The 18418-nt window shown below is 34.9% G+C and overlaps 1 protein-coding gene across 1 annotated transcript in view; it reads right to left on the bottom strand.

Moving 5' to 3' along the window:
- The window catches only part of LOC100313627 (guanylate cyclase), a 64043-nt gene extending 58222 nt beyond the window's left edge, over window positions 1–5821 (bottom strand). The window contains exon 1 of the mRNA XM_006811702.3: window positions 4993–5821. Coding sequence (XP_006811765.3) covers window positions 4993–5490 — 498 coding nt within the window. The 5' untranslated portion in view covers window positions 5491–5821. The remainder of the gene's footprint in view (window positions 1–4992) is intronic.
- Window positions 5822–18418: the final 12597 nt, after the last annotated feature.

Genomic DNA, 18418 nt, shown 5'->3' with positions numbered 1-18418 from the left:
GTTGTTTGGGTATACGTTCATTTGTAATTTAATTTCACTTAGTACTTCAACCTGGCGCAGGCCAATTAGGGTTATATACACACAATCTCCCGCTGGCCGACTAATAATTCTTCAAACGTTCCACTATAATCACGTCACGACATCTAGATATGATATGATATTACAACACAATAATGCAAACACATCTGAAGAATTATAAATGACAGAAAATCGAAAAACTGATTTTTCAACACGATTAAAACCATCAAGAAATGCTGTTTCTTTAATTTAACCATTATTTTTCCTAATAATTTCCTATTAAGCTAATTGAATGAGGTTGGTTACTCACAAATAACCTCTATATTTGTTCACAGAATTTGTTAGTGATTAATTAATCTATAAATAACGATAAGCTATTGGGAACTGACTCTGTATATTAGATTGACTTAAAATCTGAAAACAATATTTTCTCGTAAATCAGTATAAAGGAACCGTCGTCGAAACGGTGGAATGTGATTGAATTTCTGTCATTTTAATTCACGGCGTATATAATCGGACTTTACCAAAGCATTTATATCGAAATTGTTGAATACACCCTATATTTAAATCAGCCAATTTCAACCACTTGTGTATAGTCGTACTAATAGCCGTGTAAAAATACGATTGATTTAAAAACAGACAATGCAGTCATTTTCAATCTTACAGTAACTATGCATTTATTATTATCAAAAACGACTCCCGGGAATGCAATCGCAATTTTTTTTATTTTCTGATTGTGTCAATGATTTGAGAAAACACAAAAGAAACAATTGTCGGCCAATGCTCTTCCGAATCGTACATCAATCATGCGTTAGCGTTGTGTAAAATGACGTAATCGTGGATTTTTTCCCGTCTGTGAGCTCGCTACAACTGTCGTATGTATACAGAGTGTGTGAATGAACATCCCCGACGTCAATATTTCCAATATCTCGCTAACACAATGATTAATATGCCAATTATTTAAACCTTTGCCATTCTATATCTATCACGGAAGTACCAACTCTGGGCTGGCATTGCTCTGTCTCAGGCAGCGGATTAAGGTGTTATAGTATATATCTTTCGAAGGTCTGTGTTTATAGCAACTGATACAAATTCGCACGGCTGATTTCTTATTTCATAGGGGTCTTATAAGTGGCAACCAACACTCTTTACCAGTTAATTAACGTCGCGTTTGCCATTTCCCTCAACAGAATACATTTATGAACTCAATTATTTTTAATGCGTTTTCCCAACAGAAAAGCTGCTCTTATTTTGGTATAACAAACGACCTTCAACCCCAGTCGTTATCGGGTTTATATCTTTGCGATCGTTCGTGCTTTGTACGATTTCATTCCGCACGTGGAACAGCCTGCGTCGGAATGATAAGCGAGATATCTTACTTCCTTCTACCAGTAGATCCTTTTATTTAAAGTTCAGAGTAGCTGTATGCTCGTTATTACTCATTATATTCCAAAAATTTGTTTTTCCTCAAAAATATGACTAAACGCCAGGTTGAAAATATAAACATAAACAAATTTAAAGCTGCGTGAAGAGCGCCATTGTAGTTGTTGTCGTTCCAGGCAGGTACAGCACAACTAAGGCACTACACAACCAATTACGTCATAATTGTGTTGTTGGCGAGACTGTCAAACAACGCGTGACATGCCGTAAATGGATGAATCGAGAGATATAACAATGGTGTTAAGGGTGTACACAGTGTGTGAAGAAAGTGTATAACAACAAAAGATTCCAAATAACGATTGTTTGTCCGTTCTCCTAAAAACGGTTTGATCGTATAAGAAGCCAGGCTAGTTGATTTATGACCACTGCAGCCATCACAGTGTGACTACTCCCTTACTGTGACGTGGTTTACTCGGTAATTTTTATGGCTTGTTGTCACATTTTGGTAATTACTGCTCAAAACTGTCCAATTACACGCGGGTTTACGAGCGACCCATGACCTTCCGTTCCGGTATCCATATCATGGTTCATATCCGATACCATGAACACCCAGAATGACCAAGTCAAGAATGTTTTAATTGTTCTACTAAGAAAGACGATGTGTGGAAGAAAATAGGAGTGAAATAGTGGCATATACCCCTGCGAAATATACAATAGCTAAAAGTATTGTGTCTTAGCGGTTTTGTGTTTATTCAATCCCACAACAAAAACACAAACAATCCCAAACAAGAATACAACGTATGTACGATTTTTCCATACTTCACTGACGATTTCCTCATCAGGGTAGCAATTAACATCACTTACTCCGTTCTCCATGGCAACCATGATACTTATTAATCGCAAAGAATACCCCACCAAGACGAACGTTACCGGTGGATAAAAAAAAATTGCGCGTCGTTTCTCCGAGATGACCAGCTGCTGATCGGCTGACTTCGTAACTGCCACGCTGACCTATTATCGGCTATATTGTTCATTTCGGCAGCTGGTCCGCCTTGTATTCTTGTGTGTACTTATAATGTAAAAGTTAAATTGCGTATACACCACTGTGACTGAAGCTCTGGTCGTGTTTTAATGTGACAGTAAAAACAAAAAAATTAAATTCGAAACTCCAGTGTGATGTAACTATGGATACGCATTACAAATACTCCATTGAATCAAAACAAATTGACACCGACAAAAAACAGTCCCGTTAAGACAAGACGTCTACTCAAAGTCGTTGTCTTGGTGTTAGTGTTATCAATGTTGAAACAGTTGTTGTCATGGAAATTTCACGATATCTATTTCAGTGTTTATGAAAGGTCGTGTGTCTGTTTTGAAAACACCACTTTGGTTGAATAAACATATACGCATTTATTGTTATTATTTCCCATTAAGTCTTTCCACAGTATTAAATGCCAATTCAAAATTCGAATAACATTTGTATTCATCTTATGATGTTTACCCTTATTTAAAATGTTTTGATTATTTCTACGTAATTTACGTAACAGTTACGTAACGGCTGGATATACCACCACGTGTAGTGAATGAATTATTAGCAACAATCAGTTTTACCGTAGAGGTCTGTCTTTTACCTCTATGGTTTTAAGTTGATGTATTTTTTAAAAGGTAATAAATGAACCTCCTAATTATGTTGTTAATGCGATACTCTGAATTGAATTCCTATTCACGACAAACTAACAACTTCGTTACACACACGTCTGGTCAAGTGAGTACACAGTCTCTTTAATGGCGTGAGATTAGCAATAATTCCAATCCCCGGATGTCGGAATGTTTTTTAATGTCCAAAATCACCTCGGGCATTGCCCAGAGGGATATCGCGCATATTTTATTAGTATGTACTAAAAATCGACGTCATATTCAGAAGTAAAAATACTCGATTCGATTCGAAATCCGTGCAACCTAAAGTAACTGGGTCGTATAAATTCAAATCAATATATCTCTTCACAGTGCAAGGTATTGCCTAATCGTTCTATCACTGGTTCAGGTGTGTGGTATTAATTAATACAAAGTATAGGGGAACTCTCCGGTGAATATTCAGACCTACTGGTATATTTCATCACATATTAGAGTGACACATATCATGCTCGATTATCGATATGACGTGCCTGGTCAACACTATATTAAATAGGAGTTTGTTTCCGTAATTGATTTGGCCCCACATTAATTAACCATCGCGCGGCGTTGTTAGACACAACCACTTGAACTCATCTACTCGTTGACAACAGCTACTACATTGCCGATATGAAAGTTGTTTCAAAAGAAACTAAATGAATGAACCGGAATCTGCCAGATTTTAAGATTTTGTTTTTAACGGAAGGTCAAGATCAATAGCAACACGAGTCTGTCTCTCAAACAAAACTAGTATCCTTCCTCGCACGGAAACGTGAGTTTTACGTTCAAGCCTATCAGCGCTTTCTTGGTTAATTTGCAATCAATCGAACAAACAGTACTGGATATATTGCCCCGCGTTGCAACCTCCGAATATTGATACAGGATCTTGTTTTAAAAATAGGTTTCAAAAAGAATCATGGCGGAATAGAACGTTTTTTTGTATTCAATTCCACGATCCAGACTATATTCGAACAATAAGTGCTTCATGCGTTTGCATTGTAACGTTATAGCTGAGTAGCATGCATATTATGTATGTATGACCGGCTGCATGTGACCTTAACCGTCCTTCATTCGCCGTGTACTAGACGCACGTTAATTTGCAGAAGGAGAAAGGAGTGAGTCGTATTGATCACAAGCTACGGTGGGTGTTCAGGCACCACGCTAGAACACGGTTATGAATGCCAACAGGATTCACAATAACCAAGTAGCTATTGCATTAAACTCAAATAACAACACTATATACTTGACTGACTTTCGCGTTGGAATACACATTCAGTACATCGATTACCGTATGTATGTTCCGATTTGCGGTTCTTTGAGGTTCTTTGCGGTTCACAAACTAAACCCGGAGACTTGTGAACAAAGAAGTACCTGTCAATGAAAAGTACCTGTGTTGTCGATTCCATATCCGTAGTCCAAGACATGGCTACCACAACACATCTAAAATGGCGTCTGGGACTGTATAATCGGAATCTATGGGGTTTTTTTAATATAAAAGTTGTGTTGCATGACAAAGCGCAACCTGGCATAGACATAATACAAAAACACATACAAATTATTAATGGAACGTCACTCTGCCGAAGGACAACATCTTTGTGACATGTGCGGCGTCGGGCATTGTTGTCTTCTGACAGATAGGTGCATTCCGCTATAAATTGCTGCAGTCTAGGAGCGTGCTACGTGGGAGCCCAGACATGAAATGTGCACAAAATATTGCCATTACAAACAGTACCCAAACACTCCCGTAAACCACACTGACTACTTATCCCAATAATCGCACAATAGAAAATACAATTCGAAAGGCATAATACTTCAAAATCCAAACTTCACTTGAACAAATCTATAATGCTTTTAATGAACAAATTATGTTGCAATCTTTTCAGTTTAACTAACTTCAAATAGGATATAGCATAATTCACTTACGTAAGATATCATTGGCATGTCCCATGCTGCTGCGATTCTTGCCTCGGTGGTGCAGAACTCGTCAGGGCCGATGACAACATTAACGTGGTTCTCGCCAAGTGTAGTAAGACCTTTAATACTGGACAGTTCATTTATTCCAGTTTCGAATGAAAATGGGTTAAACGTTAATTTTGTCCACCCGGCATTTTGTCTTACTATTTCAAGTTCATAATCAGGTAGGATATCTGGATCATCGTTAATCTCTGCGACCGCATAGCTAATCCCACCCGCGACGAAAATAGTTCCAGTGTTTTCTCCAAATAAATTGCTGAGTAGTCCAATTGTTAGTTTAGTTTTGGGCTCAGGTGTGGTAGCGTTTTCGTCTGGTATTGTCGTTGGCAAAACTGTTGGGTCATATGTAGTTGCGCCAGTAACTAATGTCGTCTGAGTAGATCCCAAATGAATAATAGCTAGCAACAACGAGAAAATAAGAAATCCCGTTGGCCAGTCTGTTTCCATCGTGTACGATTCACAACTTATTTTGACTGTGCCCGGCCTCTTCGTCGTTGTAATATACACGGGCTAAGCGTTAAATATCCCAATGGGAACACATCGCCATCATTGATATGGAGTTTAACGTTGACAACACAACAAAGACGGTCCCGCATTTATATAGCGATGCAGCTGCCGATCGTGAACTCCTCGCGAAGTTGTTTCTCGATACTCATGTGAAACCACAGGTAAAACCTCTTCCAAGTGAAATGCTTGTTGCGGAGAGAAAGAGAGGGTAGTCAGTTGTGCGTGGCTTTGGTGAAAAAAATCCGAGCCTAGAATTCTCAAAATGACAGTATACCGAAACAACCACCCCTGTCTTTGTGAAACGTTAGCACCGTAAGATGCAAACGACACAGCTTGAATCTCAATGAGACTCAACGCATTCTATCTTGACGTCGCTGGAAAACAATAGGCCCGGTTGACAATGATTGCTTCTAAATCCATAATAGCTTACAATAGATGTGAGTCTGTGCACGCAGCACATATGCGTCACCCGTATTCATAGGACATACAATTGCATTATGTGCTTCCTTCCAAAAGGATTTTGAAAAGCGGTTCACCGAAAAGACGAATCTTACAGAGTTTGATTCACTTAAATAAGCCGAAGCTTTTCATGCGTAGAATTCTATTCTTTTTTTTCAAAATAAAAACCTGCACCATTGTGGAGCGAGGCATCATAACTGCGAACCGTTGGTAACCAATACATTTAGCGACCAGAATTAAAACACGTACGCCTTCTCTATCGACGGTTCCGTTTCCCTTGGTTACATTATACGAGTATGCTGAATATTGTAATATCATAACCCGATTGTTCCACGGCCATTAATCATCGACTGTATAAATCAAACTTTTACTGTGAACTCGTAAACACGATGGAATATAGAAAGACTTACAATAAACATGTTTGTACATTGCGCCAGGACACGTCTTCTGAATTCTAATCAGTCGTCGCCGAATGCCCTCTGCCCCCGATCAGTTGCAGTGGAACGGTCACAGACAATGTATACATCGCACATTAAGCATGAGTATTTATCTGAATCGGAACGCTTCACATTCGTGTGTTTACAGCGAGATGCCAACGAGCTCAACAGACCGGATTGAGTTGCCGTGATCGAGCGACGTCATATCCGCTTAGTAAAACTCTATATTGAAATTAAATGTTATCCAGTCCCTGTTTTGTTTAATAAAAAAAAAGATGACAATCTGTCCCGTTTCTAAGTGCGCATTGGCCAACCGTTTCACTTTTTTAATAAATGCGATAAAAATACCATCACATTGAGTATTCTGAGTGATGCGTAGGACTATGCGAATGATGAATACCTTCTTATCTCGCGTAGATCTCCATTACTCGTGTTTTAATTGAAATTGTTTAGAATCATAGTGAACTCATATGTTTATTACTATATTCCCGCACGGCTACCTTATCCTGAACCATGTTAGTTAGTGGGTGTATTTGTCACGCTAGCCACGTACTTTTCTTACCCCCTTCAGCGCCATATCTCCCGCAAGGCAATCGATTTATATTGACACCGTGGCCTATGGATAGTGTTAACCGGCAGTTAAAGAGATGGATGGCACTAGCAGCTGCAATACTGTTCACCACGGCATCGCTTCTGCTCACCCGCCGCAGTCACCGCAAGGCAAGACCGTAACTCGGCAGAAAGATGATTGCACATACAATACTAATATTATGTTTGATGTTAAACCATATTAAGATTAGACTACCCCAGCGTCAACTGTTACGGTAAAATGCGTACACTATACATTCGAAATAAAGCTAATGCATCATGGGTATTTAAAAACTAAACACATCATTTACTTCCTCCTGAGAACCGTATTGCAAGCGTCACGCACCATGCCACGGGAACACTTATTCAACATTAAAAATTACGACGTCAATTACGTAACGTCACGTGATTGGTCAATGAGATTTTGTCTTTGCATTTATTTGGGTATATGTCGATGGTGGTCACTCACTCAAAATCCCGGCTCTATCAAAAGTCACCTACTTAATTGAGAAAAGTTGGCTAATAAAACATAATGTATAACTAGCTTTTGACATCTACGGTAGGATTATTTTTAAGTAGTGTTATAGGTAGTAATAGTTATTATGGCAAAGAGGTTGTACAAGTACTAGTGCTGATAATAGCCCGCCGTATTGAAGACGTTTTCTGTGAAGGTTTTAAGCTTCAGGCTTGACATTGTCAAACGCGATATCCGATATAATATAATTATTGTGCACAGGAGTCGTCCCCGTTAGCGAATTGCACAGATCATTCTCGCGTTTGTGATGAAATGTAGGCGGGTTTAGAGTGGCCCTTTGGGTATTTACTTTGCCATCCGTTCGTGGTTAGGAATGTTTAACAAGTGCCTTACAGATCACAATATGTGCGCCGTGTTGTACTAGTAGCGTCTGGCTATGGTTATAACAGGTGTTAACGGTCACAGAAAAGTAGGAACAGTTGCTATTAGAAAGAGTGATCGATAGCTCTTACAAAGTAAATATTATGATGTCAAAATCAAAGTAGGCGGCTCCCCGTCTTCGAGAAACTAGCATTGCTACGGGTTACCCATAATTCTTCCAAAGTTTTCGCATCATTGCATTTTTGGCGACCCAAGTCTCATTTCAAAATCTTCGGTGGATAAGGTATACTTAAAAAATGACCTATTTACATTGGTCTCAGGAACAAACAAGTAAATCATGTATTTTAAATTTGTGTATTATGTTAATCGTTCGCTGTAGACTATTATAGAAATGTCGAGCAAAAAGTACACATAGAAATTCACAAGCGAATGTATAATAGAAATGCACATAGTGCCATCATTCATTACACAGTTCCTATTAATAATACTCATCGATTATTGCATTGTCTATTTCGTTACGGCTGTCCAACTTTCGGGTTTTGGTCAATATTCGTATTTCCGTGCTAGCAATGCTGATGTATGGTCTTACCGGTTTCTTCATTTGTGTTAATGAAGCGTTTTCAATGCAACAATGGGAATAACTTGAAAAGTTCCGATTCGCTTGATACCGTTGTTCCTCTACGACGGCTGCCTATTCAAAGTTGAAATCGTTCATGATGTTTGAATACGGTATTTTTGTTAAGAACACTTCAGAAAGAACAGTAAGCTTTCCATAACAATGTGTCGATGTATTTCAATTATGCAGTACTTTTACTGAGAGGCAAGCGAGGATGTCATCATTCTGAAGTGAATTACATTTAGTTTGCATTAGAGGTAAGGCAATGGGTATAAATTAATTTTGTCTAATGAGACACACACTTCGTATTAAGAGTCAGAAAAAATCCGAACAAACAGCAAGTAAAACAAGTGTAGCATTATTTTATGTGAACAACAACATATTTAAAACCATCCGCAAATGAACTTCTTTACCTAGAGGTCATGAACTAAATCGAAAAAGTTCAGGTCATGTCTACCAAATAGTATAAACACAATACATGCAGACATAACCTGACTGGAATGAAATGCCAATTAGATACTGTGATGGTACAATTCATGATCTAACAATGCGCTTTATCTCCGAAATACAGCTGAAGTAAGACTACACATGGTATATCAGCCAGAGTGGACAATGTTTTGCTTTAAATTCTGACTTAAAAAAATACAAAGAGTGAAGTTAAATAAAGAAATTAAATGTATGACGTAACGTTAAGAATCGCAAAAATTATATAGATTTATTTATCCGAAGAAGTGTAATTTGAGAAAACTATGCTTTGATATAAAACATGCAGAGTGAAGAAAATGTAGAAGCAGTTCGAATCATATATTTATTACAAAATTGCAGAAAATCCATTCACTGGATATATTGTGAATTTTGTCTCAAGTTACAGTCTGTTTAAATTAAAACTACTGACAGTGGATATCCATGCTATGTGACATAATAGTTATGTGTCCGTCCAGAATTAGGGGAGATCACGATACTAGTATCCAATATTCAGTTGTAGTATATCTGTGTACATCCATACGCGACACAGACTCGTATTTAACACACCAAACCATTTGACGGGTTTCTGTTGTGCGTGACATTGTACCAGATTACAACAGCAACTACATGCCGGTGCTCATTGGAAGTTGGTTCACGTTCACAGTGCGCATGGTGTTCGAGCCCAACAGTTACCTGTCATACCTTGATGAGATTAATCTACATTTGCAGGGCGGTTTTAGTGACTAATGTACGACTGTCTTTGAACGAGGCTCAGCGGCGAGTATGACGTACTCAGACAAAAAACGTATATTCGTATATTCAATGTTACTTGCAATCACCACATATCGACGGCTACCACCAAACCACAATTGGCGATTATAAATTAAATTGCAATCTTTATATGGGGATGCAATTTAATAAAGCTCAAATAAATTCTAATCCTATATAGGAATGGAATTCAAGATAACTCAATTAAATTCTAATCCTATATAGGAATGCAATTCAAGATAACTCAATTACATTCTAATCCTATATAGGAATGCAATTCAAGATAACTCAATTAAATTCTAATCCTATATAGAAATGCAATTCAAGATAAGTCAATTAAATGCAATTTAATAAAACACAGTTAAATTCTAATCCTATATGGGAATGCAATTCAAGACAACTCAATTAAATTCTAATCCTATATAAGAATGCAATTCAAGATAACTCAATTAAATTCTAATCGTATATAGGAATGGAATTCAAGATAACTCAATTAAATTCTAATCCTATATAGAAATGCAATTCAAGATAACTCAATTAAATTCTAATCCTATATAGAAATGCAATTCAAGATAACTCAATTAAATTCTAATCCTATATAGGAATGCAATTTAATAAAAAACAGTTAAATTATAATCCTATATAGGAAAGCAATTTAATGTAACTCAATTAAACTCCATTCCTGTATGGAAACGCAATTTAATACAACACAGTTGAATTTTAATCCTATATGGAAATGCAATTTAATACAAAACAGTTGAATTTTAATCCTATAAAGGAATGCAATTTAATATAACTCAATTGAATTATAATCCTATATAGGAACGTATTTTAATAAGACACAGTTGAATTTTAATCCTATAAATAAATGCAATTTAGTATAACTCAATTCAATTCTAATCCTATATAAGAATGCAATTTAATAAGACACAGTTAAATTCTAATCCTATATGGGAATGCAATTCAAGACAACTCAATTCAATTCTAATCCTATATAAGACTGCAATTTAATATAACTTAAATAAATTCTAATCCTATATAATTAAACTCCATTCCTATATGGAAATGCAATTTAATACAACACAGTTGAATTTTAATCCTATAAAGGAATGCAATTTAATATAACTCAATTGAATTATAATCCTATATAGGAACGTAATTTAATAAGACACAGTTGAATTTTAATCCTATAAATAAATGCAATTTACCAGTAGTATAACTCAATTCAATTCTAATCCTATATAAGAATGCAATTTATTAAAACACAGTTAAATTCTAATCCTATATGGGAATGCAATTCAAGACAACTCAATTCAATTCTAATCCTATATAAGACTGCAATTTAATATAACTTAAATAAATTCTAATCCTATATAATTAAACTCCATTCCTATATGGAAATGCAATTTAATACAACACAGTTGAATTTTAATCCTATAAAGGAATGCAATTTAATATAACTCAATTGAATTATAATCCTATATAGGAACGTAATTTAATAAGACACAGTTGAATTTTAATCCTATAAATAAATGCAATTTACCAGTAGTATAACTCAATTCAATTCTAATCCTATATAAGAATGCAATTTATTAAAACACAGTTAAATTCTAATCCTATATGGGAATGCAATTCAAGACAACTCAATTCAATTCTAATCCTATATAAGAATGCAATTTAATATAACTTAAATAAATTCTAATCCTATATAGGAATGCAATTTAATAAAACACAGTTGAATTTTAATTCTATATAGAAATGCAAGTTAATATAACTCAATTAAATTCCAATCCTATATAAGAATGCAATTCAATAAAACACAGGTAGATTATAATCTTATATTGGAATGCAATTTAATAAAACTCAATTAAATTCTAATGCTATATAGGAATGCAATTTAATAAAACACAGTTGAATTTTAATCCTATATAGAAATGCAATTTAATAAAAACAGTTAAATTCTTATCTTATATAAAAAAGGCATTCAATATAACTCAAATAAATTCTAATCTTATATAGAAATGCAATTTAATAAAACACAGTTATATTCTAATCCTATATAGGAATGCAATTTGATATAACTCAAATAAATCCTAATCCTATATAGAAATGCAATTTAATAAAAACAGTTAAATTCTAATCCTATATAGGAATGCAATTTGATATAACTCAAATAAATCCTAATCCTATATAGAAATGCAATTTAATAAAAACAGTTAAATTCTAATCCTATATAGGAATGCAATTTGATATAACTCAAATAAATCCTAATCCTATATAGAAATGCAATTTAATAAAAACAGTTAAATTCTTATCTTATATAAAAAAAGGCATTTAATATAACTCAAATAAATTCTAATCTTATATAGAAATGCAATTTAATAAAACACAGTTATATTCTAATCCTATATAGGAATGCAATTTGATATAACTCAAATAAATCCTAATCCTATATAGAAATGCAATTTAATAAAAACAGTTAAATTCTAATCCTATATAGGAATGCAATTTGATATAACTCAAATAAATCCTAATCCTATATAGAAATGCAATTTAATAAAAACAGTTAAATTCTTATCTTATATAAAAAAAGGCATTTAATATAACTCAAATAAATTCTAATCTTATATAGAAATGCAGTTTAATAAAACACAGTTAAATTCTAATGCTATATAGAAATGCAATTTGATATAACTCAAATAAATTCTAATCCTATATAGGAATGCAATTTGATATAACTCAATTAAATTCTAATCCTATATAGGAATACAATTTAATAAAACACAGTTGAATTGTAATCCTCTATAGAAATGTAATTTAATATAACTCAATTAAAGTATAATCCTACATAGGGATGTAATTTAATAAGATGCAGTTGAATTTTAATCCTATAAATAAATGGAATTTGATATAACTCAAATAAATCCTAATCCTATATAGAAATGTAATTTAATAAAATACAGTTGAATTATAGTCCTATATAGGAATGCAATTCAAGATAACTCAAATACATTATAATCCTATATAGAAATGCAATTTAATAAAACACAGTTAAATTCTAATCCTATATAGAAATGCAATTTAATACACCTCAGTTAATTTCTAATCCTATATAGAAATGCAATTTAATACAACTCAAATACATTCTAATGCTATATAGAAATGCAATTTAATATAACTCAAATAAATTATAATTCTATATGGGAATGCAATTTAATAAAATTCAATCAACTTATAATCCTATGTAGAAATGCAATTTAATGTAACTCAAATAAATTCTAATCCTATATAGGAATTCAATTCAATACAACTCAATTAAATTGTCATTCTGTGTACGATTACGTTTTAAATTTGAGATAGTAGAATTAACATCATACAAATTGTACAAGTACTGGTTACCACGCCTTGCCTCTTTCCATGGTATTAAGCTACACAAACTTGGATTAAATATTAATTAATCGTAAATCGTACATCCCGGTTTAGTGGTGGCCCATATCGACAGGTCCCAATAAAGAACGTACGTTTGATTCATTGGCAATGACAGAATAGCTCCCAGTAATAGTCCAGGTAGAAATGCTGGCGGGACGTTTAAAAATGAAAATCATTCGTTAAGCATATTGCTGCTTCTCAGTTTTTATGAAGTTGAATGCACTTAAGACAGCTCAAGCCAACGTCACATTTTTGTTTATTAAGCTCATTACTTCACATACATATTATAGCTTACCATTATGTATTATTTATTAACATACTAAATTAATAGTTTTGGAATGTTTTAGAAAAACAATAATAACACTGAGTACAATTTCGAGATATAAAGAAATAATTTCTCCACAGAAATAGGGCAAACGTACAAATAGATGTCAAAACAAAACGCAGCATAAACGCAATCATTCGGTGGTGGATTGTTCCATGAGTTCCATGGTAAATTGCATTCACATGTAACGTATTTCAAAGTAGATACAGTTTATGTATTGACCTGTATACGTTGTTAGATTTCGATACGTTCTGTTTGGTGCGAACTCGTTTATATGTTAGTATAATATTGTTGCTTGGTCATCTCCTGCTTAAAATACTGGTGTGAACGCAATATTACGAGATTTTTATCCTTTTAATAGGCGGGCGCAACTTACTCCGGCGTAATTTTTTTTAGTAGGAACATGGCAAGGGTCGGTGTTAAAACAACTTATGAGTTCAGTATCCCGTCACGTACCGGCCTTCGTGAGATTATTAAAATATCGTTGCCATGGATAACATTTCTGGATGACGATACATGTACAATCGAATTTTCAGGGTCACGAAATATCATCTCCACATAGCGCATGCCTATTAGGCTTCAAGTCAGTTTTTTTTATAGTACACATTGCAAATAATATGGCGTGTTAGAGGGGCTTTTGAAGGAGACTTGATTTAATCCCTTGTTGTCTACCTAAACGATTGTATCCATCGAATGGCGCATTCAGTTTACAATTTGTTTATAGCAGGTCGTAAACATAACATACCGTACACCGTAGTGATAGGCTGAGGTACATAAACATTAATTGCCTGATAGAGGTTGTGGAATTTGTTTTTGTATACTATACAAAACTGGCTTTCCGATTTGCCTGACTTAATTTATTCTTCATACATTTTCCCATTTGTCAATATAACTATTTTGAAACATGTGCAATTGTATAAATTGAACACACTATTTCACATTAGCTGTTGTTTTGACATTACATTGTTAAATACGCGAAACAGAACAAGATGTACCTCATAGTACGTACAATATGACAATTTAAAAATAATATGTATTTGAAGTTTACAATCAAATTGGGCTACTGAGCTGATTTGTGTCAATCGTCACCGCATTTGACAGTCCGACGACCTGTTTCACGACTCGTGTCTAAACACTGGCATTCCTAATTACGTCGGTGATTCAGACGTACTTAGGGATTTTATAACCGAATTTAGTCTCAATTCTGCATAACTGCTTTTCCAGATAGTATGACTGGTTTCCTCAATATGGAATCGATTATGTAAACGTTACGTCCCCATTAACAGTAGCACTGTTATCACGAGATATAGTACTAAACTCTTCAGAAACCGTGCAGAAATGTTCGACAGTTCTTTTTATCGCTCCATCCTATATAGTGCAGAATGCAGAAATGCAGAAATGTGTATATGTTTTTTTTTTAATTAATATGTCACCCACTCACATAAATTGTATTATATGACATGGCTTTGTCGATATGGTAAAGAGCACGACCGATATCAATATGATTGAATCGCTGGTAAAAGCTGGTGCTTAACTACATGCTTAATACAGCCATTCCTTCTTTGTTGACTGTGAAGGAAAAGTTGCCTATACCATAGATACCATAGCCTATATCAACTCTCTCCTGATATATGTACGGTAGTCATTACAGTGGTTTCCACGCATTTGAAGGTAGGAATTAGAGCGTGTATACTATCTGAATTCCAATTACAGATCGCTATAAAAACAGCTATAATTTATGAGTAAAGGAAAACGATCATATAATATAGTGGCAAATATTTTATGGTTATACAAAGCCGTAAATGGCACATATGGTATTTAACCTAGAAGATGTTTAAACAACACTATTGTTCGAATTTGTTTGTGGGATATTGGGGGATGTAATGGAATTAGATTACCACTTACCACTACCCACCCGAAACCCCGATACATTCACTGTTCACCAGGTTATCTGTTTGGAGGCTAGGTGGCTAACGCTTCACCTCACCAAGCTGAAAATTCGTTATGGAGGAATACTGCCTACACATATCTATGACTATTGTGGCAGCTGTATTGTTTTTGGATATTGTTGTGCAATCACTGCCCTAAATAAAAAGCATTTTCACACCACAGTTCACGAGTTATACTGTTGTTATCTAGCCTACAGGCTTTTGGTTTGGTTCACTCATTGAGCAGAACATGCGCTTTGTGGGTATTGCCATCATTGTCTTTCAGTTCTACTTGAAATTGTTTAGATAACCCGTACATATAAACCACTGTTAAACTCAATTTGCGTCGTCTTATTGTTTAACTGGATTACTAGAATAATATTTCACATTGATGTTGATTCATTCCTTGGTCACCTACTTGAATGGCCGGTAGAAAACATGCTCCCAAGTATATGTATATACACAAGTTTCATCATATAACAAAAATATTAGCAGATTCCAACCTTCGATTAAATATTAAAAACTGGTGCAAAGCTGACTAGTTATAGATCTATTCTAAACTCACAGTGAAAGAAACAAGTGCACAATGAATTTGAGTATTTAACTTGCAGCGGCTTGATAAATACATATATTTAATAACGAAAAATGCTTTATGATCTCCGGTATTCCTGCTCCATTGCTTTGTTAAACTTGTCTGGTTGTTGGGACTTATGAAGAAGACTTATACGACATGTTGTCAATTTGTAATTCTGGAAGAAATCTTTACGTCCTCGCAACAGTTCAATCCAATCCAGTCATATTCATTTTTGCTCTTCTTAATATACCCCTTGAACTATCCAGATATTAAATCACTCTTGTTAAACTCCATCACTCTGGCCCGAGTCACTATCTTGAACATGGCATTCCGTCGTTTTAATATCCAATATTCAATCACAAGCTCACACTCAAATTTCGTGCCATCTCGTCTCATTCCAGAACACACATGGTCATATCTAATTCCATCAATGTCACTATTTATAACTCACTCATGGAAATGTTCAACAATCCTGCCACATTTGTCCCGTGTCAATATTCTATCATATACACGGCCAAATACTGAAATACATCACACATATGATTATGCCGCAGTCATCTCTGCCTCCATGTTCCGTGTCATTATCCTGAAGTCGCGATCATGGTCAAACCTTTGACATTATCCGTTTCCAGTGTCAAAATCCAGAACTCCATCTCTCACAGGGCCACATGGTATATCATTTTTCCCGTGTCGATATCAAAAACTCTGTCTATGGCCATACCGCTTGCCATCTCTGTTCCATGACACTATCCGTTTAAAATATCTTTTTTCAAACATTGATCACAGTTAAGTCTTACACATACATTCAATTCCGGGGTAAAATGTGCCTTCCTTCAATCCTAATTTGATGTAGCTCAAAAACGTTATATTACTACCTGGCTACTACTACAAATCTGAGAGCATTCACAGAACTTTATTTGTGTTTTGGAGCTCTCATGTGAAATAGTTAGTGGTATAATTACGAGAAAATTGTGGGAATTCGCTCTAATTAAACGTGCAAATTGAAGGTAAAGTAGTATCATCTCTAGTTGTTCAATTTGAAAATATGTGTTTAAAATAAATCTTTTAAATAACAAGGAGGCGAATGTACTCTTTACACTGAGAATAGCCATGATCTTAGTTGTCTTTAAGTTGAATGGCATGTAAAAAGGACAAACCAAAGATGACACAATCGACGCAAAGCAAAGAGTACCGTAAATAAAATGTTATGGCGCTTTTAATTAGCGTCATAATAGGTTTGTCTTCATAGATGTGTGTTTACCACGAGCAAACAAACGTACACTGCCTTGTCAACTAGCTACACACATGGAGCTTTATGCTGCACACAACCACCTCAAAATAATTCACTGACACAGTAGTGGGGGATGTGTTCACAGATATCCTACTTTAAACAATATTCGCATTATAGTGTCCGTGATAGAGCGAGAAAATAGCAAAATATAAAATGAAGCAGAGCATCATGGGTATTATCTAGTTAACTGTGCACAAACTCCAAATTGACGAGTGGTTGAGCCACTATAAAATCGCATAAAAACATAAACTTCTACATTTTATAACCCACATAATACAAAATACATATAGTCATTCACAATTCCGATTACGCATTTCAATGCAAAATGATATAGGGTGTATCTGAGGGCTGAATTTTAGTTTTTCGTCACTATTAAAATGAGAATTATGTTTATGTTTGTACTTAACCCCATGCCAATAGACAGGCAGAGAGACAAAAGAATTTCACATTTTACTGTTTTTGGAGTAACTTAATCGCCTGTCACATATCCATAAACAAATCACATTGGCCGTTTGAGTATAAAAAGCCGTGTTCTTTGGTGGAATGTACGATACTTTAGCGGGTTGTGTACTGATCGAAGGTTCAGCAGTGAATGACTTGTTTATTCAAGGTATTATGTTGCTGGACATTGCCTTTAAGTTTGTTGACATGGGTAACAACTGCAACCGTTTTATGCTTGAAAGTATTCTCCACTGTTACGGGTAACTCAAATAAGGAAATATCGTTCTGAGTATAAATAAGACAGGCACGGATTGATTGCGTCACAGTGAATATAACCTACAATGAAATAGTGCAAAGAAAGTTTGTCAAATATTTGTGCTATCGATCACACCTTCAATATGATACTGATAAATACTCAGCTTTGTGTGCTCATTTTGGATTTTTAACTTTGAGTCAGCGTCGTTTATTCTTAGATATGTTATTTTTATGCAAATGTGTTAACGGCCTATAGACTTATCTATAGTATCTTTTCTGTGTTAAATTGTTATGTCCCAAATCGTGGTTTTACCCCTCTGTTTTGTCCACCACGCTGTCATATTGATATATTTAAATATTCTCCACTTGTGAGATGCATGAACAATCTCAATAATTTATTGCGGAATGGTTCAGAATTGATATTTTCAGTAATTTG

The sequence above is a fragment of the Saccoglossus kowalevskii genome, chromosome 8 (assembly GCF_978046115.1).
Source record: "Saccoglossus kowalevskii chromosome 8, keSacKowa6.1, whole genome shotgun sequence".
In the NCBI taxonomy this organism is placed as follows: Eukaryota; Metazoa; Hemichordata; class Enteropneusta; family Harrimaniidae; genus Saccoglossus; species Saccoglossus kowalevskii.
This window is presented reverse-complemented; position numbering and strand designations above follow the sequence as displayed.